General features: G+C 34.7%; 1 protein-coding gene across 1 annotated transcript; it reads left to right on the top strand.

The window, feature by feature from the left end:
• The first annotated feature begins 734 nt into the window (after window positions 1–734).
• LOC111993753 (2-oxoglutarate-dependent dioxygenase 19) lies at window positions 735–8121 on the top strand. The gene is made up of 4 exons (XM_024025585.2): window positions 735–1074; window positions 1182–1417; window positions 6055–6382; window positions 7658–8121. The coding sequence occupies exons 1-4, from the start codon at window positions 796–798 to the stop codon at window positions 7883–7885; spliced, it is 1071 nt and encodes a 356-aa protein (XP_023881353.1). The 5' UTR covers window positions 735–795; the 3' UTR covers window positions 7886–8121.
• The last annotated feature ends 16601 nt before the right edge of the window (window positions 8122–24722 follow it).

The raw sequence follows: 24722 nt of genomic DNA, 5'->3' as shown, positions 1-24722 counted from the left end.
ATGTTTTAATTAATTTAAAAAAAAAAAAAAAAAAACTTATGCAAGTTCTATTATCATTTTTAGTTAAAAGGCTCCCTACGTACGACCATCAACTCTAGGTTTGTTACAGGCCTCACCTACCCTAGCTACTATTGCATGCCAATTAATTATTCTCCAACTAAAAAAAAGTCCAGGTCATAGATCCAGTTGCTTTGGCAGCATTCTTTCACACCTATTTGCATGTTATTTCACACATATCCACAAATAATGTGAGAATTTTCACATTTTTAAAAGGTCCACCTTTTAAACACTTGCAACTTGCATGTGGATATTTAAAAAACAAATAAATAAATAAAATCTTGTATTATACACATGTTTTTACAACTGAAACAGTTTATAAAAATAATCTTTTGTGTAAAATAGTGCGTAAATGAGTGATAATCAAAATCGGAAGTCCACTATGACTGCTATCTCTTTTCCCTTCATTCTTCTGACGTTTGTGCTGTCTTTCCTTGACAAACCACAGCCCTTTGTGTTGTTTTTCCACAAACCCCAGCCATTTGTGTTGTCTTTCCTTGAATAACCCCATCAAGTCAACAACGTGCTACAACAATTGTTGATTGTTGCTTTCTTTCAACTTTAGTAGGCCCTCCTACTTATATGTAACATATTATTAAATTATTAAATATATATTTAATATATATTCAAAATTATATCATACAGCTATTATTTTTTTGTTATATATAGCTTATCAGTAACATAAGGCTACTCAGCTACTCACTCTGTCTCTTGTGTTCTCCTCGTTTCTAATTATCCATGGCTTCAACAATTCCACTTGATACCTTGAAGGCATCAACTCTTCATTCACCTAAGATGAAAAGCGTCAAAGCACTAGCTGAATCAGCTAGTCTCTCCTCCCTCCCTTCAATTTACTCCTTCACCCATAATCCCCATGATGAACCAATAATATCCGATGATGCAGAAGATTCAGTCCCCATTATCGATGTCTCTCTTCTTGTGTCTGGTACTCCTGAAGAACGGTCCCAAGTCGTCCATCAACTCAACAAAGCCTGCTCAGACTGGGGTTGCTTCATGGTACAGTTTAGTTATCTATTAAACTTTAGCTTTCTATTAAATTTTGTTATGTGTCGGTTGTGGATATGCATGGTACTAGTGGGATTAATTTGATGAGTCTTAATTAGGTGATTAATCATGGTGTGCCTGAGAGCCTCACAAAGGCAATGATAGAGTCGTTTCAAGAATTTTTCAACCTGCCAGAGGAGGAGAAGCAAGAGTTTCATGGAAATCATGTCATGGATCCAATCAGGTGTGGTACAGGCTTTAATCCTTCGATGGATAAAGTAAACTTATGGAGAGATTATCTCAAGTGCTTCACTTATCCTGAATTTCATTCACCCAACAAACCTGCTGGGTTCAGGTACGTACATTTCTTTCCATTTCAGACTTCACCTAGCTCCTAGATCATATCATATTTATTATGAATAAAAATCCAGCTCTAAAGTACTTAGTTATCTCGACCAAATTAACGATTGGGCTGAAAAACAAGTCTTGGTCATAAGTCTCGTTGCTTTGGCAACTTTCTCTGCATGCGCTCTCCAGGACCAGGGTCTTACCTTTTAAGAGAACATTTGAATAAAAGTAGCTGGCAGTGTGAACTGGCAGGCGAAAAAGAGAGAACACGTGAATAAAATATATTATTATTATTATTATTATTATGAACATAGTGCAAGGTCAAAAGTTGCTGTCTATTGTAATTGTAGGGTCAAATTACCTCTACCGATGTATCTATATTTTTGTATTTGGTGGTGGTAAAAATAATAATATAGCTTCTTAGTGCCATCAATACTAATACTCTAACAATATATCATGTATATATAAAGGGACTTTTATAGGTTTGTCTACTAATGTAAACTTACACACTAGTCCGTCTGACACAAAAAATGTATAATATTTTTTGCAAATGTGAATAATATTATACATTTTTTATATTTTGTTTATACATTTATAATGTAAATTTATATTGTTAGTATAATGTAAACTAAGAATTTTTCATTAAAATGAGATGTAAATTAGTAAATGTGTGAAAATCAAAACCCAATCCACTGTGAGTGATTTCTCTTTTCCCTTCGTTCTTCTGTCCTTCTGGTTGTCTTTCCTTCCACTAATTATCTCACCACCCCAAATATTGACTAACCACAACAAGGTAACAGTGTACTCCAACCACTACTGCTTTCTTTCAACTTTAGTAGGCCCTCCGTCCATTAAATGTTCAGTAATAGCGTAGTGGTACGACCACATATGTAATAGGTAACAGGCCTTAGACCTATAAGGTGTACGCCAGGTCGGGTTGATTGGATTCAAGTTCGATCCGGTCTAGTTAATTTGCACCATAAAGTTATTGAGCAATTCTTAAGTATTTTCAATGCAAGGCTTCAGGTTCTTCACATAGAAGGTGAACCCTATATGTCGGATCCATCATGGGGACCACCCTCATATGAAAGCCTAGAGTATTGCGCGCTCCAGAGCTATTTAAGTTTTTTTTTTTTTTTTTTTTCAAACTTATTGGGTTAAACCGGGTTAATATTTTATAACTCCTATTTGGTCATAGAATAACTTTAGGTTGGATTACATGCTTAATCCATAACATTTGCCTAAAAATTGGTCCATATTCTCTAAAATGTTTCATTTTATTCCTTAAATTTAAGTTTATGTCCAAAAGATCCCCAACATTTTGAAAGTGTATGATTAAAAGTTTGTGTCATGAAGCCACCATTAACGGCAATAACTAACGTGTAATTAAACCAAAACTTTTAACATATTTCTAACCTCTTTTTCATATTTCTTTCAATACAAATAAAAGAACAAAAATCAAAAACACACAAAAAATAAATGTTGCATAATATAGAAATCCATAAGTTTATAGTTTGATAATAAATTATAATAATCAACTAATTCTACAAAATATGAAAAGAAATTGCGTATACATAAAACATAAAATAAAGTTAGATCAGCTATAAACTAAATGTGCTTTTGTATTCTCTCTCTCTCTCTCTCTCTTTTAAAGCTTATTAATTTGTTTATTTGATGAAATTTGTTAAAATTATAGTTGTACTTTAAAAAAATTGAGGCTTTTAAAAAGTTGTACATATTCTAACAAGCTAAATATTAAAAGGAAAAAAAAACTAGTTCAAACTCATACAATATATATATATATATATATAGTGGTGGAGCTAGGATTTCAGTTTAAGGGGGTAAAATTAAAAGACAAGATTGAAAGTAAAATTAATCTAAATATTATTGGTCAATGTTAATAACAAAATAGATAAACAATTATATACTATTAATACAATTGTCGTACAAAATCTAATATAATATAAACTCTAATTTATTTTTTCATACATAGTTAAATTTGTTCAATTGGAAGATTAGCAAAATACACCTCTATTTGTGTTTGTTTAGAATTTGAATCTAAATCAGTATTATAATTTGGCTTCTCCATAATCTCAATTGATTATAAGTATATATTTCACATTATTAAAATAAATAAAACAAAAAAAAATCATAGTTAATAACAATCAAATTAAGATATTATTCTAAATATATAGAATTTAAACATGTAATTTGATTCCTTAAAATAAATTTAGAAAATAAATCAATATAAAAGAATTATAAAGTTGTACTTTTCTGCCATGAATGCTCTAAAAAAGTTATGCAAAATTCAATATTTTTTTCTCTATTCTTTAAGTAGTAAGTAGTTAAAATTTGGTTCTATAGTAAAAATAAAGTGTTTCAAAATTGAAATTGTGAAAAAGTTAAAGTAGATGAGAAAAAGATTAGGGAACACTACGGTTTTAGTCTGATATACAAGGTCCTAAATATATATATATATATATATATATTTTTTTTTTTTACTATGATTATGTAGGAATATTTCATTCAAAGAACAAATTGCCCTATGAAAAGCACTCCGAGAAAAAGATTTCTAGTGCTTGAGAACATGTGGCAAGGAAAAAAAGTATGGGTGTTAAGTAGGACCCACAAAACTTTTTTTTGTTTAGAAAAAGACAAAATAATGTTATGAAGATTTGCATCTAATATTGCTTTCTTCTCTAGGTGTGGAACGTTTGTGTCAAGGTCAAAATGTATGTTTGATAATGTAATACTTGTGTTGCTATTCTAGATTTTTTTTGGGAGGTCAAAGGGGGCACTTTCCCCCTCTCACTTCCTTGCCTCCGCCCTGTATATACATATAAAAGAATAAAGCGAAATTTGTGGGACTCATGAACATTTTAAAATAATTTTTAAATATGTAAATAGTTTCATGTGACCTATTTTTAATGAAAAATTGCTGAAAAGTGAAGTTTGTGAGACTCATGAACAGTACATGGTGCACTGTTCACGGGAGAATAGTCAAAATTTGCGGCTAAAAAAAAAAAAAAAAAGGAATGAAATGTGATGAGGAAACGTAGACGCGCAAATAAGTTGGATCCAAGCACTCACAAAATATAACGTGTAAGCTAAATAAAGTAAATAAATAATTAGGAAGTAAATTTATGAAGAACCTACGAAAACTACTCAATGTAGTAGTAGATCTAACGAAAAAAAATTTATATTTTTGAGAATTGCTACTCAAGTGGATGAGTAATGTCATTAGTATTTACATTTACAATTACAATATAGAAATTGAAAATGAGTTAATAAAAAATTTTAATTTAATATTTTACAAAAAAAAAATTAAATTTAAAATTTTTTAAAAAACCTTAATGAGCAAGTGTTGGGTATAGGTTCAACCCAACCGGGTTGATTCAAAATCAAATACAAGTCAGAACTTGTCGAACTAAATCAAACACAGGTCAAAACTCATACCCTGTTTTTTGGGTTAGGTTTGGGCAAGTTATGTGGTCCAAGTCCAATATTGCCAAGTCTAGAAACACGTGTCGAATTAAAAGAGAATCAGTGAAACACATCAAGAAAAAAAAGAAAAAAGAAAAAAAAGAATGGTTTTTGGTTTGGTTTGTGCAACTGGATTTGAACGGCAGTTAGACTAGTGACGTAATAAATACATAAATAAGTATTAATTATTTAGTAATATAAATAAATAAAATAAATTGACATTATTTCTCTTTTTTGTTCTATTTTATTTTGGAATATTTCAAAATCTTGTAATTTTCATATTTATTAAAAAATAATTTTTATTGGTCTTAATATCTAAGCAAATTTATACAATACTTCATGAACTAAAATGAATATGGTAAAAAGAATTAAGTATCTAAAAAATCAGCATACAGATTAGTAATCACAACAATAAGCAAGGTATTAATTTCATTTGTTAAAATAAAAATTTTAAAAAAGTCAAAAAGAGTTGGACTACTGTAACTAAAAGAACCACTGAAAATCATACACTCTTGCAATAGCTTTTCATGACTTCACAACACAAAATATAAGAGCGAGTATGTAATTTTTTCAGTGCTCTCTCACTCAAGTTTGAAACTTCAGAACTTCTACAACCTAGAGCACTAGCATTAAATGTGTTAAATGCTAAAATTTTAGCATTTAGCACATCAAACACGAAAATCCATATTCTATGAGATTTGTCAAAGCTTTTTTTTTATTTTTTATTTTTTATTTTTTAACAACATGCTATAATACCCTGTAACATGTTGAATTTTTTATTTTTATTTTTTATTCCACTCTTTTCTCTTGTCTCTCTCATGTCAAGCTCTCTTCTCTCTCTTTTCTCTCCATTTAGTGTTCTCTTTCAGCCATCACATTTATATATATTTATATTATTTTAAGAAGCTGTGTGTTAAATTAAAAGGTGTGACATGGAGTGTATTATTAAATGGTATGTTAATACTCTAATGCTTTGTTTTAGAGATTGAACTTCTAATCGTGAACCCAAGACAATAACGTTTCCCCATTTGAACAAAGAGGCCCAGTGTATTAATTCTGATAAAATTCTCATTCGATTAAAACTTTCAATATATCAAGAATCATGTCATGGGCCATATGCAATTCATAATGAATAGTTTATTTATGTTTTTGTTAACACAGTGAGATTGCATTGGAGTTCAGCAAAAAAAATCGGGAAGTTGTAACAGTATTACTAAAAGCTATATCAAAGAGCTTGGGTCTAGAAGAGAGCTACATAGACAAGGCCACCAATATCGAGTTGGGTTTACAAATTCTTGCTGCTAACTATTATCCAGCTTGTCCAGAGCCAGATAGAGCAATTGGCATCCCCTCTCACACGGACCATGGTCTGTTAACCCTTTTGGTGGATAATGGAATCTCTGGACTTCAAATACTGCATAAAGAAAAATGGATCAATGTCAATCTCCTACCCAATGCACTTTTTGTTCACATTGCTGATCACTTGGAGGTACATTCTATCTTGCATCTTGAACTCCATTTTTATTATTGTCTCCATGTATTATTCATCTCCACATTATCTTTCTCACTTTCGTGTTTTTTTTTTTTTTTTTTGGATAAGCAACTATGCCAACTAAAGTAAACTAGAAAGGTCGGTCTGATACAATAAAACATTTGTCATTCAAATAAATTTTGTTATATTTTGTTTGTTGCTAATAAAAAATTTAACAGTAACATTAATCACGCAATAGCCTTAACATTAATAAGTGAAGATTAATTCACTTATAATCAAATTAATAAAAGAATTTTTCAGATCAATTTTATATAAGTCCATTATATATACACACAAAAAAAAAAAAAAACTTATGAGTAAATTATATTTTTGATCTAAATAAAATTTAGGATAAATTCAATTTTGGTTATATGGGTAAATTATATGGGGTGACTTAACATTCCATTAATCACATAAACAAAAAAATAAATGGAGACACAAAATTGTTTATATTTTATAATTTCAAGGACTAATTAAAACCCTTTTAAATTTGAAGGAACAAAATCAAACCTACACCAAGTTTCATAACGAAAGGTATAAATTACCGTAAACTTATTTATGTTACATGTGACACGGGCGAATAAGTTTGAGGGAAGAGAGAATAATAGTGCCTTCCTAGTGATTTTTTAAACATATTTTGCTTTTAGAAATAGAGAGAAATTGTGTGTAAGTGGTTTATAGTGACCCATTGCAAGAGTAACTTTGAGAGAGAGAGAGAGAGAGAGAGAGAGAGAGAGTTTATACGGTTTTCTACGATATAAGACAAAAAGCAATTGTCTAAATACCCCAAAGGAAGAGTCAACCCAGTTAAGTAACCCAGTTCATGGAACAAGGTACTAGAAAAAAGAAAGGGGGGTTGGTGATGGAACAAGGTACGTACCAAACATACATATTGATATTAGGGTTGACATTTTCTTCCCAATTAAAACAAAAATTATGGAGATTTCATAATTGCCTAAATGGCCAAAATGAAAGAACTAACCCTATAAAGATAACAAAATTAAAAAGAGGGTAGGTGATTGTAACAATGAAGAGGATATACAAATGTGGGTTGATTTTATTTCTTTTTTCCTTATGTGTGTGTGTTTAATTGTATAAATTTTTATTTAAATACAGATGTCTTTAATTATTTCACTTATCATGCTCTTTGCATTCAAGCCTAATGAATATTTAACTAAATGAATAATTTTATGAATTAATCAAAATTTTATGAACATAATGTTTCCCTGCAAGATTTTGAGCAACGGCAAGTGCAAGAGTATTGAACACCGGGCACTTGTAAATGACAAAGCTACAAGGATGTCCATAGCTTTGCCACATGGACCATCACTAGACACAGTTATTAGGCCAGCACCAGAGTTAGTTGACAAGGAAAGTCATCCACCTGCATATGTTGAAATGACGTATAGGGAATTTTTGGAATTGCAGCAAACTGGCAGGCTGAGATCTAAATTTGGATAGTCAACAAAGCAAAATAGTCTGAGCTAGTTGATTGGTTTACAAAGCCAATTTCGCAATTTAGTGTTTGATAATAATAATAAATAAACTGCCATGTTGTTTTCATTTTTTTTTTCCTTTTTGAGAAGGATGTTGTTCTCATGTTTGTTGAATTTAATATTTGGTAATAAATGTTGCAATATATTCTACATTTACTATGTAATAAATTTCATATTTACACATATATTCCTTTTTTTTTTTTTTTTTTTAAAGCCTCCATACATTTTTTTTAAGAAATAATTAAAATATGTTATTAATCCTACAGTTCGAATCATTTCCTCCCTAGATCCCCAAGAATTTTGTCCATAAAAAGGTGTCAATTCAGCTGCAAGGCCCTTGACTTGAAACCTCCATACATGCTTCTTATAAATGTATTTATCTATGATACCTAATATTAGCCTCTTTTTTCTAACATTATAGACCGGATAATATTGATATTACAAATTTTACTAATTATTTTTATAAACTTTTTGTTAACTTTTAACTCCATGAAAACAGTCTATTGGCAAGGGTCAAACTCCCTTAAAAAAAATGTCAAATGTCATCACAAAATGTTATTAGTGAGGGTATATGACCGTCAAAGGTCATCATATTTGCTCTTATTGCAAAAAAGATTTTGCAACTATACCATTGCTAATAGTAAATTTATAAGGACAATTCGCGGTCTTTACTCAACAAATCTACCATCACAAATATATTACCAAACTAAAGGAAAAGTTGACGGTTTATTTTTATCAAGAGGATGTCGTTATCATGAACAACTATTTGTGAGGGCCTTTATGATCTTGCAATTAATTAGTTTTTTTGCAAATTTTAAATTGAGGACTTAATTTTTAGCAACAAATAATGGTATTTTTGAAATTATTTGGCCCTTGAAAATAATTATTGGCAACTTATTAGGAACAATAGTGACAACAATAAGTTGTCACATAAAACATTTTTGCAAGGGGTTAAGTGAATCGCTATTTTTCAGATTGCAAGGGATGCTGTTATCACTATGAAGTTAATTATTTACGACCAAATTTTTATGTCAATGGTGATGATATTTTAAATAAGTTTTGTAATATTTTATTATTTATTTATTTATTTTATATCATATTGTTATATGTTTTTATATAAAACAACTGAGATATTACGATACTACAATAATTATTTATCAAAAGATGAAATCTCATATGAGTTCATAATTTCAAATATTAAGTATACAAAATGGTAAAGAGAGCACAAGATGTCCATAGCCATGCCACATTGACCATCACTAGACACAATTATAAGGCCAGCACCGGAGTTTGTTGACAATAAAGCCTTCATATGTTGAAATAACGTACAAGGATTTTCTGGAATTGCAACAAAGTGGAAAGCTTAGTTATAAATTCTGAAAGCTCGAAGACGTGTTGAAAAACACAAGAGCTATTTAGACCCCCGATTAAAATTACGGCTCGATAGATTTTACACAACTTTAATATAAAGTGCGGAATAGTGTAAAAGCGAGCGGATGAACAATATAGCTACTCTAATCCATAAACTAAACAACATAGCAGTGTAATGGAATATAAAAGAGTAGGGAAGAGAGATGCAAACACAGAAAACACCAAGACGTGTTTTCGAAGAGGAAACCGAAGATCTCGGCGAAAAACCTCTCCGCCGCCCTCCAAGCGAAAATCGATCCACTAGACAATCAGTTGGGATACATGAGTAAGCAAGAGACCCTGCAAGCCTAATCTACCCGATGTACCTAAGCCCTCCAAGCTCCTACTCCAACAAGGCTTCTCAGAACCGTGTCTTGTCTTAGTTATCCGGATCCCGCAACAAGCTCCATGTTGCATCTGCCATTCTAGACTTCTTCCAATGCTTCCCAGCAGCACCAAAACGTCACACAACACTCTCAAAAAGTGTGGTAAGTGTTTGGGCTATCAACCTCTCAATGGTGTGGAAATGGAGAGGGAAGGGTTGAGGAGATACCACAAGGAAGTGTATAGAGAAAGGTGGGGATGACAATCTCTAATTATAAATGTGTTTGGCTAGGGTTTTCTCTCTGAAGCATTCCTCAACATTTATGGGTAATGGGGGTTTATATAGGATAGGTGCAAAATGTGTGAGTCAGTTAGTACAGGTTGGCAGAACAGCATGTCTCGCGGGTGTCTCGCGGGAAGGCCTTACCCGCGAGATACTCGCGAGAGACAGCTGTCTCCATCTGTCATGACTCTTCGCATTCTAGCATGTGCAGGGCACATGCTTCACTTCGCGGGAAGCTTAGTCGCGAGATACCCGCGAGATTCCATCAGCTTCCAAATTGCTTGAGTCTTCACACACTCTCTATCACACACCCCTTACAACAATTCCCACAACAAATACAGGGTATAAACAATTGATAGTAATTACAATCAAATTTGGCACGGAATAAAAGCCAACAAAACACATAGTTGTAAATCACAACTTTACAATCTCCCCCTTTGGCTATTCCGTGACAAAACCCTAAAACAGACTCTAGACTTAAACGTGAGTTTGGGAACACAGGCAAAACTCACTCACACCTAATTCTAGATTCTGATAAGCTCTTGAAACATATGAACAAGTAACTCCTGAAACACAACAACAAAATATTATCATTGTATGCAGAAAACTTGAAAAGCATATGGAGCAATAAGCACATGATCAAGCAGAATGAAATAGAAACACTAAATCATGGCAAGATCAAACGAGTAATCACTATACACAAGCAATTACTATGCTCATTCACACAAGGAATGAACATCCGGATATGCAAGATGATAAGCTCATATGAAGAGTACCATTTGCACATCCAACACTCAACCAATGCAAAATACTTGAAGAATTTGCATCTAGGAACAATCCTACTAGGGCACAAGAGTGTTCATCACTCAACCAATGCATAGAACGTATATGCATCTAGGAACAATCCTACACGGGCACAAGAGTGATGTAGTGAAGTAAATGTATGACATTAAACTTCAATAGCACAAGCATAAAGGCTGCATAAGCAAAGTATTGCAAATACATGGCACAAACCATAAAAGCCTACAAATCATGCAATGAAACAAAACAACCCTTAAAGCTTACAAAAGCAACATGGGTACATGCAAAGAGTGCTACAAAGCATAGAGAATATCACAAAAGAAACATCTGAAAATAAATACTTAAATAAAGCATAGTATCAAAGCTTTAAACACAAAACAAGTAAACATAGGAACTGTTGACTTCTTCTCCCCCTATCTCCATACTCCCCCTATCAATGACATCATCTCCCCCTTTTTGTCATGGAATAGCTAGTCATCCCCTTCTAGCTTCCGTTGAATTTCGTCCATCTGAGTTTGGAGAGATGTGAGCTGTGAATCAAGACGTCGGTGGTGAGTGTACATGATAGTCGCAAATCCGGACATCTTTGTACTCATCTCTTGAAGAGCAGTAAAGATATTGTTGATCTGTTCATCATTGATACGAGCTGCAGAACTCGAGGAACCCGATGGTGCATGAGTTTCTTGCTTGGTGTTCTTCTTGGCATGGCTCATACTAGCATGGAGAGACCGAATGTTGATTGGACTTGGCCTTGGATATGGACGTTCATCATCCAATGGACGGACACCTTTGAGCTTCAAAATCTTTGAAATAAGGCGAGAGAAAGGAAGACAATTCCTTGAAGCAGTGCGGTCAACTGTTTTTGCCAAAATGTGAAAGATATGAGAGCACACATCAATCTCGACATCTGTGATCAGATCGTTCAAAAACAAAGCTCGACCAAGGTTCATATATCCGGTGCTGGACAAGGGATAGAGATTGCTACACATGATCATTGAGAGAAGTCGTAGCTCGGAAGAGAGAGATGCCACATTGATTGACTTCTTAGTGGATGAGAATTCCAAATCAGCTCCTAAAGACTGTCTGAGATATTCTTCATCGGGGTTCAGCTCATCATATACCGGCGGTATGGGGAGTATTGGCCGGTTAATGTGTAGAATTTCCGCCAAGTACATTGGTGTGACAGAAAAGCTCTTTCCTCGAACCCAACATTTAATCTCATCGCCGACGACACTGGCATTGGCATAGAATTCCTTAACCATGTTCTCGAATGTATCCTCGAAAGTTGACAGCAGATAGTTCCAATCTTTCGTGGCAAACCAAATAGGTATTTGTGTGTCTTTGAGTGATGGCTGGTCAACCCCCCTTTCAACTATCAAAGGAGCACCCTGAAAGTGGTTCTTGAAGGATTCAAAAGCAGCATGAGACTTGAACAAGTGAGGATCAAAAGTTCCTGTTGAGCCACGAGTTCGCTTCGGTCTAGGTGAATCAGCATCAACATCAATGATCGGTTCTTTCCCTTTGTCGCGGCCTCCTTTCACAGCTGAAGTCTTGAATGGAGACATCTGTGCAACATAGTACACAGAACACACAGGAGACAAGAGCACATCCCATAGACCATAGAACACAGAACTTGATTAGAGGCAAGTTAGGTTAAAGCAGAAGTAACACTGCTGAATGCATAGACACAATGCATGGAACAAAGTAAATGTGCATGTGTATGTATATGTGAGCAAGTGCAAGGTGCATGAGACACACTATCAATGACCAAATTGAGTGAAATAAGGTCAAAACATGTGAAAGTCCATGGAATGAAATCACTTTATTCCGAATTAGCACAAAAATGTCACTCGGACATTTTGACAAACACCTGGCATGCACAACATCAAATAAGACATGAGCAATGCATGAACATGGGAAAATTTATCCTCAATACAAGATAAAATGCCACAAGGGGCCAACACAGAAGCAGAAACAACCAATGGGACACAGCCCAATCAAAAATATGAGAAAAATTCACCCAATTTTGAAAAATAACTCAAAGTTTCGAAAAACCCCAATTTTGAAAAACCCTAACAAAAATTCTGCAAAAATAAGACAAAACTTGAAAGAGAATGCTTTAGAAGACATACCTTGAAGATGACAATGCAGAAAGGATGCTTGAAAGTGAAGGGTTTTGGGAAAAATGACCTTAGGTTGGAAGAAAATTGGACAAAGGTTGAGCGAGGGAAGTTTTTGTGTTTTTGAAACACTGTCACATCAGCAAGATAAAGACAGAAAACACGCGTTTTTCGCGGGTTAGGGAGTGGCGACACAGTCGCGAAACAGTCGCGAGAAGGGCCACTGAAGCACAAAAATTTCGCGAGAAGCATTAGGTCGCGAAACAGTCGCGAGACAGTCGCGGTAGCTTCTGTCTGAAATTGGAAAAATCCAATTTTAGCCAAACAGCATTTCGCGAGAAGCTGTTGGTCGCGAGACAGTCGCGAAAGTTTCTGTGTGACATGATAAACTAAAAACTTTCCTCAACTCCTTTTCGCGGGAAGCTCTAAGTCGCGAGCTTCTCGCGAAACTACCCCTGAACCAGTTTTTGAAGAAACACAAAAACATGCACTTTAATCAAAAACAAACGACAAGAAAGTATAAAATCACTTTCAAAAACAATTAAAACACTCAAAAATCTTTTTGGGTTTGATCAACAAAGATTGAGCATGTGAAAACACATTTAAACAAGTACAATCACACAAATGAATAAGGCATTCATTGAACATAGACTTGTGTGTTGTGTGTGGATATCAAAAGTGAGATAGTCCTTAGTCCAATGTGAAGCTTCAATGATCAATTCAATCAAGGCATACACAACTAGCACTAGATTATGTGACCTATCTCAATTATAGAAACATGCATATATGACCTCCCACACGTACTTGATAACAATTCAATGAAGCTTTTCATTTGGCTCCATATTTAACATATCATTTGCAACTTTTGAGCAAAGAGAATCTCTTTTAGAGAAAGATGCCTGAAATTTTTGATATTTCAATTGATGAGTTAGCCTTTGGCTTTTTGGGCATCATACATTTTATTTTGGTCGCTTTCCCTTTTTCCTAGTCGAATACTAGTTTGTGCGACAGGCTTTTGCAGCTCTATATCTCTTTTCATTTGGAGATTTACAATTAGAGAGCTCTTTTAAGCAAAAAAAATAAAAGTGGGAAGATATATAGGCATGAGTCTATGCATGTCTCAAGATCAACAAAACCATTCACTAATCATTCATGACAAGGTTGAAGATCTATTTACAACAGTCACATAGATTTCAGAATTTCTTCCACAATGATATGAGTGCATGAGAGACAAGCTAAGCTCGTTAAATGCACAAAGCCATAAGTACAAAGGTACAAGGCAAAACATGCTTTGAGACAAAAACTCAACAAAGTGATCAAACTTTTTGGATTTTCTATTTTTATGTGTTTTTGAATTTTTGAACACACCCAAAAAAAAAAAAAAAAAACGATCAACACACGTAGCAGGTGCAAACCAAAAAAAATTTAGACACTAAACATGTGGAACCAAAACAACAGGTATGCAACACAGAGCATTATAGGTTCACACAAGAGATAGAGTTCAGGGAATGATACCGACACCGATGGTCTTACGCAAAGATTCAAACTTTGGGCCATCTAGAGGTTTAGTGAATATGTCTGCCTTCTGATTCTCAGTGTTGATGAACTCTAAGTACACGGTCCTTTCCTCCACCAAATCTCGAATGAAATGATACCGAATTTCGATATGTTTTGACTTCGAGTGTTGAACTGGATTCTTGGACAAGTTTATGGCACTTGTATTATCACAATATACACACATCGTGTCTTGAGTGATTCCATAATCATGAAGAAGCTTCTTCATCCATAGTAATTGAGCACAGCAACTTGCAGCAGCAATGTATTCAGCTTCGGCTGTTGATAGAGAGACTGAATTCTGCTTTTTGCTCATCCATGACACCAAGTTATTTCCAAGATAGAAGCATCCACCGGAAGTACTTTTTCTATCATCAATGCACCCAGCCCAATCAGCATCAGAATATCCGGCTAAGCATTCATTTGAATCTCTTGAGTACCAAATCCCATAGTCAGAGGTGCCATTTATGTAACGGATAATTCTTTTGACAGCTGTTAAATGTGATTCTTTGGGGGCTGCTTGAAATCGAGCACACACGCCTACACTGAAGGCTATGTCTGGTCTGCTAGCAGTGAGGTATAAGAGACTGCCTATCATGCTACGATAAAGCGTTGGATCCACTTCTATACCTGCTGCATCCCGACTCAGCTTTGATGAGGAGCTCATTGGAGTGGAGGTATGTTTCTTAGAGTCTAGACCAAATCTTTTAACAAGATTTTTGGCATATTTCTCTTGAGATATGAATATCCCATCTTTCCGCTGTTTCACTTGAAGCCCAAGGAAATAGTTCAGCTCTCCCACCATACTCATCTCAAACTCCCTTTTCATTTCTTCGGAGAATTCATGAGCCAAATGGTCAATTGTGGAACCGAAAACAATATCATCCACATACACCTGAGCAACTAGGAGAGACTTCTCATCTCTCTTTACAAACAAGGTTCGATCAGCTTGACCTCTTTTGAATCCTCGATCCAACAAGTATGTTGTGAGACGATCATACCATGCTCTTGGTGCTTGCTTCAAGCCATACAGTGCTTTCTTCAACCTTAGCACATGATCCGGAAAATGAGGATCTTGAAATCCTTTTGGTTGCTCAACAAATACTTCTTCATTTAGGAAACCATTCAGAAATGCACTTTTTACATCCATTTGGTACAATTTAAAATCCATAACACATGCAATAGACAGTAGAATTCGAATTGACTCTAACCTTGCTACTGGTGCAAACGAATCATCAAAGTCTATGCCTTCCACTTGAGTATATCCTTGAGCTACCAACCTAGACTTGTTTCGAACTACCTCACCATCTTCGTCAGTTTTGTTCTTGAAGATCCACTTGGTGCCAATGACATGGGTATCTTTGGGTCTTGGAACCAACTCCCATACATCATTTCTGACAAACTGATGTAGCTCCTGATGCATAGACTCGATCCAATTTTCGTCTCTAAGGGCTTCCTCTACCTTCTTGGGTTCGAATTGAGCAAGATAACAATTGTACGTCACATGATTCGCACTGTATTTTGGTCCTTTTCTCAAACGAAGTCCCTCATTTACGTCACCAATGATATTACTTGGTGGATGATTGAGGGTTACCCTTGATGATGGTCTCTTGGAGGTGGAAGATTCTTCATCTCGAGAGATTGGAGGTTGAACTTCCGGAGGAGTGAGAGGGCTAGAGGGCCCTTGCATCGATCTGGTCTCCCTTCTTGGTATAGGAGGTGTAGACTCTTTTTTTGGTGATTCTTTCTCGATCTCATCATCTTGAGACGTGTTGTCCTCAACTTCCCCCTTTTTCAGGTTCGATCCTTCACCGTCATCCCTTTCCCTTCCAGATATGGTATCATCAATGACCACATTTATTGACTCCATTACCGTCTTGGTGCGTTTATTGAACACCCTATATGCTCGGCTATTTAATGAATAACCTAGAAATATCCCCTCATCACTTTTAGCATCAAATTTTCCGGGATTCTCTCTGTCATTGAGAATATAACATTTGCTCCCAAATATTCGGAAATATTTCACCTTCGGCTTCTTTTCTCTCCAAATTTCATATGATGTCTTCTTCGTTCCTGCTCGGAAGTAAATCCTATTCCCAATGTGACAAGACGTGTTCACAGCTTCAGCCCAAAACTTCTGTGGAAGATTTTTGTTGAGTAACATTACTCGAGCCATTTCTTGAATCACCCGGTTCTTCCTTTCAACTACTCCATTCTGTTGTGGAGTCTTTGGAGCTGAGATTTCCTTCTTGATACCGTGTTCATTGCAAAATGCTTCAAACTTTGCATTTTCAAACTCTTTCCCATGATCACTCCTGATTTTGATGATAGGTACTCCCTTTTCATTCATCAATCTCTTGCACAATTTCTCCATCTTATCACATGCTTCCGATTTCTCTCTAAGGAAGTCCACCCAAGAATACCTTGAGAAATCGTCAACTATCACCATGATGTACCGCTTTCCACCCATGCTCTCTGTTCTTGTAGGACCTATCAAATCCACATGCAGTAATTCTAACGGACGAGAAGTTGCAACCACATTCACTTTAGGATGGCTTGACTTTGTTTGTTTTCCCAATTGACATGGACCACACACATTCTTTTCAATCTTCCCAAACTTAGGTAAACCAACCACAGCCTCAAGCTTCGAGACTTTTGCCACTTGTTTGTAATTTGCATGACCAAGCCGTTGATGCCACAGCTCCAAGAGATTTACCCGAGCACTTCGACATGCTATGCTGGGTTTTAGAATGATCCCATAGCAGTTATCAGTGGTCTAATCCCTTTAGAACTTAAACACCTTCTTCATTCAAGATTAGACATCCTTTCTTTGAAAATTGGACCAGGAAATCTTCATCAGAAATCTGAGTGATACTTAACAAGTTCACTTTTAAACCCTTAATATATAGCACATCAGTCATCAAAGGCAGACCCGGAATATCCACTGTTCCCTTTCCAAGTACTTGTGAATGACTTCCATCCCAAAATGTCACAAATCCATCTTCCTTCTCTTTAAGAGTTTTGAATAGAGATTTTTCTCCAGTCATATGCCTAGAACACCCGCTGTCAAGGTACCACAAACATGAGTTAAACACTTTCAATGCGGTATGAACAAAAAGGCATGCATGAGAGAGACATTCTTGATCATCAAAACAAGACTCATTTTTCTTTATTTCATTCAAGGATGAGTGAAGTTTCCCTTTTAAACGACCAATTTTTTCACTTAACTGTCTATTTCTTCTCTCATATTCATAGTTTAAAGACTTTGACTCACATAGGCTGTTGTGTATATCATGGTTCCTATAAACTAATGATTTCAGCATATGACAAAAAATTCTAGCATGTTTCTTGGATTTAAATAACTCTAAGACAGCATTGCTGGAACAATCTTTAAATATGCTCATTAAGTCATTTTCACAAACACTTTTCAAATCCTTCATGGTGGTTTAATCAAAAACACTTTTCAAAACACACCAAGGGGTCTAGGATGACACTAAGGTATTTAAACCAAGCAAGTGTACCTGCTCTGATACCAATTGAAAGCTCGAAGACGTGTTGAAAAACATAAGAGTTGTTTAGACCCCCGATTAAAATTACAGCTTGATAGATTTTACACAACTTTAATATAAAGTGTGGAATAGTGTAAAAGCGAGCAGATGAATAATATAGCTACTCTAATCCATAAACTAAACAACACAGCAGTGTAATGGAATATAAAAGAGTAGGGAAGAGAGATGCAAACACAGAAAACACCAAGACGTGTTTTCGAAGAGGAAACCGAAGATCTCGGCGAAAAACCTCTCCATCGCCCTCCAAGCGAAAATCGATCCACTAGACAATCAGTTGGGATACATGAGTAAGCAAGAGACCCTCCAAGCTCCTACTCCAACAAGGCTTCTCGGAACCGTGTCTTGTCTTAGTTATCCGGATCCCGCAACAAGCTCCATGTTGCATCTGCCATTCCAGGCTTCTTCCAATGCTTCCCAGCAGCACCAAAACATCACACAACACTCTCAAAAGGTGTGGTAAGTGTTTGGGCTATCAACTTCTCAATGGTGTGCAAATGGAGAGGGAAGGGTTGAGGAGCAAGTGTATAGAGAAAGGTGGGGATGACAATCTCTAATTACAAATGTGTTTGGCTAGGGTTTTCTCTCTGAAGCATTCCTCAACATTTGTGGGTAATGGGGGTTTATATAGGATAGGTGCAAAATGTGTGAGTCAGTCAGTACAGGCTGGTAGAACAGCATGTCTCGCGGGTGTCTCGCGGGAAGGCCTTATCCGCGAGATACTCGCGAGAAACAGCTGTCTCCATCTGTCATGACTCTTCGCATTCCAGCATATGCAGGGCACATGCTTCACTTCGCGGGAAGCTTAGTCGCGAGATACCCGCGAGATTCCATCAGCTTCCAAATTGCTTGAGTCTTCACACACTCTCTATCACACACCCCTTACAACAATTCCCACAATAAATACAGGGTATAAACAATTGATAGTAATTACAATCAAATTTGGCACGGAATAAAAGCCAACAAAACACATAGTTGTAAATCACAACTTTACAAATTCCAGTTAGATTTTGAACAAATTAGCAAAGGAGCCTGTGCTCATTGATTCCTTTAACGTAACTGGTCTCCGAATTTAGTGTTTGATAATAAAAGTTCGGCTAAAATTTACTTCCACTCTCAAAAACCGGTTTGAATATGTACTTTGATAATAATGGTAATTAATAGGATGATAATGGTCTCATATATGAGTTTGGTTTACCTCTAGTAATTTCAGGCTTTTAACTTTGTCTTCATTCATTCCAGTCCTCTGAGTTTCAAAATTTATTCAATTAAGGCTGTTAGGTTCTTTTTTTTTTCTTTTTTAATGTGATTGACATATCCTATAACAAAACGCATTTTACTTGTATTTGGATAAATCTAAGTAGGTTCAAGATGATCATTACAAGTGGTTGCATTGAAAACATGAAGAATACTCAAGAAAAGCTGAATCTACAGGTCTCGATACCTGTCGATATATCAAGATTTAATATATCAAGCTATAGGATTTCTGATATAGCCTACAACATTTTATTCTAATAGGCTATTTTGTTTATGGGTTTGTGTAAACCTAATAGAACTAGGAGAGCAAACCTTATTGGAATAGGAGAGCCAATTCAAAAGGCCTATTAAACTCCTATTGAAATAAGGAAGAGTGATAGGCCACAATCTGAATGACCCCTTGTGATTAATCCAAATTAATTAATTAGCTAAAGTTTTTAATTAATCAATTAATCATGCAATTGCGTGGAAGCACAAATAAATCACGAAAAACTAAATATGCAGCAGAAATTAAATGACACGGTGATTTGTTTACGAATGGGGAAAAACCTCGCGGCAAAAACCCCACCGGGTGATTTTCAGGTCACCACTCCCGAAACTCCACTATTATCAAATCAAGCGGTTACAAGTAAAGGAATCTCAAGGACCTTACCAACCTACAGTTGAACCCTTACCCCAATACCCAATTGGACTTGATTTGTAGCGACAGTTCCCACCTTTGATGCACGGCTCCCAAGTACATGACTAACTAATGCGCGAATCCCAGTACGCGACTTCAGAACACCAACTTAAGGAAGAAAGGTTGGCTGCAAAGTTCTTCAGTTCATCCTACACGATGAAGATCAGGAAGATGCTTGGTCACAAAACCTTTGGTGCAAATACACAGCAACTTCTTGAAGGAAGATGAACTAGGTCAAGAACTTCGTCTTTTGATCACAATTTGCTTGAACAGAGATTACTTAATATGCAACTTGTGTCACACTTGATGGCTCTTAAAACAATCATTTTATATGTTTAGGGTTTGGAGAAAAGAATGCCCAAAAACATATTCACGGATCCCAAGAAAATTAAATTAGAAAATTTGAATTTTTAAATCTCGATAGATTGCAGGTGTCGAGGTAGCTATCGAGCAGGTGTCGAGCTTTAATGAAATTGCACTTTAGCTTGCTTTTTTTTGGATAGACTTGATGACTTCAACACTTAACCTTGAAACCTTGTTTCTTGAAGTATTAAAAACACCTAGAACTACCCAATTACAAGTAGAGTGCGTTTTGTCAAAGGATTAGTCAATTTACATAAATAAGTGACATATGTTTTTAACAAGTGAAAACACATATGTCCTAACAAAGAGGATAAAGAAAACCCTAACCCTAGAAAACTTCATAAGGTTTTCTTTTTGAAACCCTAGCCTCCTCCTATAGAAGAAAGAGATATTATTGCATTTCTTTTACATCTTTGGGTTCTATAACCAAGCAAAATCTCTAGCACCAACATTGAAGATCTTATTGGTGTTTATATGTAAAGCTATTGCAAATCAACTACAACAAACAAATGGTTGCGGTGGAGTTAGTTACGTACTAGCCAAATCCATGCAAAGGAAGAAGTATTCTACAAGATCATGACCAATTGCAGATTGGAGAAAAAATTCAACTGTAGGTTGGTGATTTTGGATAGATCTGGTAGTGATAAGATTTCTTATACTTGTAACTGCTTGTTTTTTATTAATGGATTCTTGGGAGTGGTGACATGAAATTCATTTTGTGGAGTTTATTTTTTTTTTTCCCCTTGTGAGAGGTTTTCCCCATTTATCAACAAATAAATGTGTCTATTTTATTTCTACTGCACTTAGTTTATTTGGTGATTTGTTGGTGCCTCCACGATTTACATATAATTTGACATAATTAATCAACTTGAGTAATTGAATTAATTAACTGAGGTCAATCTATAACCCAACAAAGGCCTTTCCATCAACTTTTATTAAATTTTTTTGAAAAACAAAATTGGAAAAAAAATTTCAATAATTAATTGCATTTTTTAATTTAAAAAATTGGAAGAAAATTTTTTAAAATTAGAAAATTAACCATAACATATAACAAAAGTTGGTAGAAAATATTTAATTGAATAAAATTAGAAGTTAAAGGACTGAAATGAATGAAAGCAAAGTTAGATAACTAAAATGAATTTTGGTCAAGCCTAATATTTGTTTTAAAGATATTTAGATTAAAAAAATTCATTTAAAATTCATTTATTTATTTTGGTTTTCTTTTTAATTTATCTTCCTTCTCACTCTCAAGTCTCATCTCTCTTTCTCTCTCTCTCTCTTCCTTAAACCTACTCCATGTTGTGGCTCCACCTCATCCTTCATTTGAATTCATAACCTGATGAAAAGATTCCAAAAAATTCCATCAAAGAAATTTCACATTTCTCATTCCGACCTCTTTCTTTGTCTCCTTGACTGCTAAGAAAAAAAAATTACATGAAAATAAAAATTAAAAAAATTAAAATTTAAAAATTAAAAAAAAAAAAGGTTTTAGTTGCTTGCTCGAGAAGAGAGTGGGTGAAATATAGGTATGTATAAGAGAGTAGAAGCGTAGAGACTTGTATGAAAATAAATTACATAATATACATATAACACAACATTATAACTTATATAGCAAGAAGTGTGGGTATCAACACCATTATTCACACTAGTCTAGTAAGGGAAGACAAGAGACCTATATAAACAACGGATAGTCCCAAACAATTACTATATCTTTACTATGTAGTTTTTGTTGGGAAATTTAGACCTCAGTTGATAGAATTAACAAGTTTTAAATCAAAATTATTAATTAGATTTATTATGAATAAAACTTGTTAAAACAAACAAACATCAATATCATGTCAATAATAAATGCAGTGGAAAACTAAATAAGACAAGATATGATGACCTAGGAAAGCCAATGAAACAAACTAGTTTCACAGTAAAAACCAAGGGGGAAACCTTCCCGAAAAGCAATCCATTATAGTAAAGAGAAGTTTCAAATCTAGTACAAAACCTTTATCCTTAAACTCTACAATCTCCGTAGATGAATTCACAGTAGAAACCTTCTATCGCTTTAGAACTTCTGAATTCTTCAATATATGAACGCCACCCTTTTGATGATGCATGAATCCCAGTAGGTGACTAACCAATTGCGTGGATTCCAGTACGTGACTTAATCACCAACTAGAAGAAGATGTTAACTGCAAAGTTCTTCACTTCATCAACAATGAAGATCAATAAGCACTTGGTTACAAAACCCTAAGGCGCAAAGACCAGTAGCTTCTTTTTTAGAGAATAAGGCATCAGTCACCTTTTGCATATGTTCTCCTTGTATTCTCTTGTGTGACGGCTTCTAAAGTAAGCCTTATATAGGTCTAAGGTTGTGAGAAAAGAAACTCTACACATACATGTCATCATGGGTTGAAAATCATATCTGAAAGTCTAAATTCCCGTAACCTCAATCGATCGAGAGATGTCGAGGAGGTGTTGAGCTTTAAACTTCGATAGATACAGCTATCGAGAAGCTATTGAGGAGCTGTCGAGGAGACAGGAGCTTTCTCGATTGATCCACCAGTTATCAAGAAGCTATTGAGATTGCGATAAGAAGAAGTTGAAAATCTAGATAGATAGCCTAGTTGTCGAGAGGTGTCGAGCAGCTATCGAGCTATCTACCCACAAGTGTCGAGCTATCTGTCCAGCTTTATTGAATAGCTTTTCTTCACTTGTTTTTTGGTCTAATCTTTATGGCTTTAATATTAGACTTGAACAACATGTTTCTTGAAGTATTAAACACATCCTAGATCTACTCAATTACAAGTAAAGTATGTTTTGTCAAATAATTAGCCAACTACATAAAATAGTGACATATGTTTCTAACAAATGAATCATATATGTCATAACAATCTCCCCCTTTGACAATCTGTGACAAAACCACAACAAACAAATGAACATATGAGAGAAGTCATAAATCACTCAACTCATATTCACTTGTTGAATACAATAAAATCTATCCAACACAAACTCTTGAAAAACTTTACAAGAAGAGAGTTTATGGCAAGTAGACTTTGATAACTTGTATTTCTGAAACACTTTAAACAAAACTCATCAAGGCATTTTTGTGTGAAATAGAAATAATAGATTGCGTACAAGTAATAAGAAACATGTGTATGGAGATAGAAAAGAAACAACACATGTAGAGGGAGGTGAAGAAGACATACATCATCATATATATATATATATATCAAACATAAGCACAATGTATGTAAATATGGTCACAAGACCGATGTACAAGAAGAAGGAGATAAGTACTCCCCCTAACAACATGAAACACATCTCCCCTTTACAAAGGCATGTATTTCTCCCCCTAACATGTAGAATCTTAAAAAGAAACCACATATTCTCCACAATTTCTTCCCCTTTTTGTCATGATTGACAAAGGGTACAAGAAGCTAAAAAACTTCACCCAAGAAACATAAAGATGATCAAGGATGATCAAGGGGGTACAAGAAATTTATAAATGCATGAATGTAATGAAACAAGATGCTATGGATGACAAGATAATAGAATGATGCAAAACATGTGAAAAACAAATTTATCAACAAGAAAAATGTTAAGCACATAGATCCTAAAACACATACACACATACTAAACAAGTTTAACCAATTTTATATTTCAAAAGCAAGTCAAGATAATTTAGTGAGCATACATTAACACATGTAAAACCTTATGATAGCCAAATCATATTGTACCTGCACATGTATCAAGAGTAGTAAAGAATATTGCATGTTGTGTGTGAAAAACATCGCAAGATTGCAGAAGTGTATACATGTTATGACAATTTGAGATATGAGAAAATCTTTTTAACTCACACACAATCATAACCGTTTGATGAAGACTATCACCTTCGAGGTACATTTTATAACTCCCATATCTTCTAAAATACACGCTTGCAATCATATTTAAAACAATTTTTTTTTTTATCCTTTTGTTTTTTATTTTTCTTTGAATATTTTTCTTTTATTGAGCATATCATGCATGAGAATATAAGAGAAAGAAAAGAAATACCCAATGATATTTAACATTCCAATTTTGCTATGCCGAAGCACACAAATATCATTGACATCACACTTTTGCTATACCGAAGCATACAGATGTCTTATCATGATTGGCAAGCAACAATGGTGAGATGGTTATTTATGCCTTTCTCTTAGGATTTTCTAGTACTACACGTCAAAAAGAGTGATACGAGTGTCAAGTACAAGACATAACTTAATCTTACTCATCACAAACAAAAGCCGCGAAACTCATTTATTTAGTTGTGCATAAAGATGTTCATATAAGTTACAAAAGATACAAAATTTTGAAAATTTTGTTTCAATGGCTATCTAAGGTACATAAGTACCAATGTACACAAAACACACACTATTTTTGTATTTTTATATATATATATATATATTTTTTTTTTT

The sequence above is a fragment of the Quercus suber genome, unplaced genomic scaffold (assembly GCF_002906115.3).
Source record: "Quercus suber isolate HL8 unplaced genomic scaffold, Cork oak 2.0 scaffold_636, whole genome shotgun sequence".
Classification (NCBI taxonomy): Eukaryota; Viridiplantae; Streptophyta; class Magnoliopsida; order Fagales; family Fagaceae; genus Quercus; species Quercus suber.
This window is presented reverse-complemented; position numbering and strand designations above follow the sequence as displayed.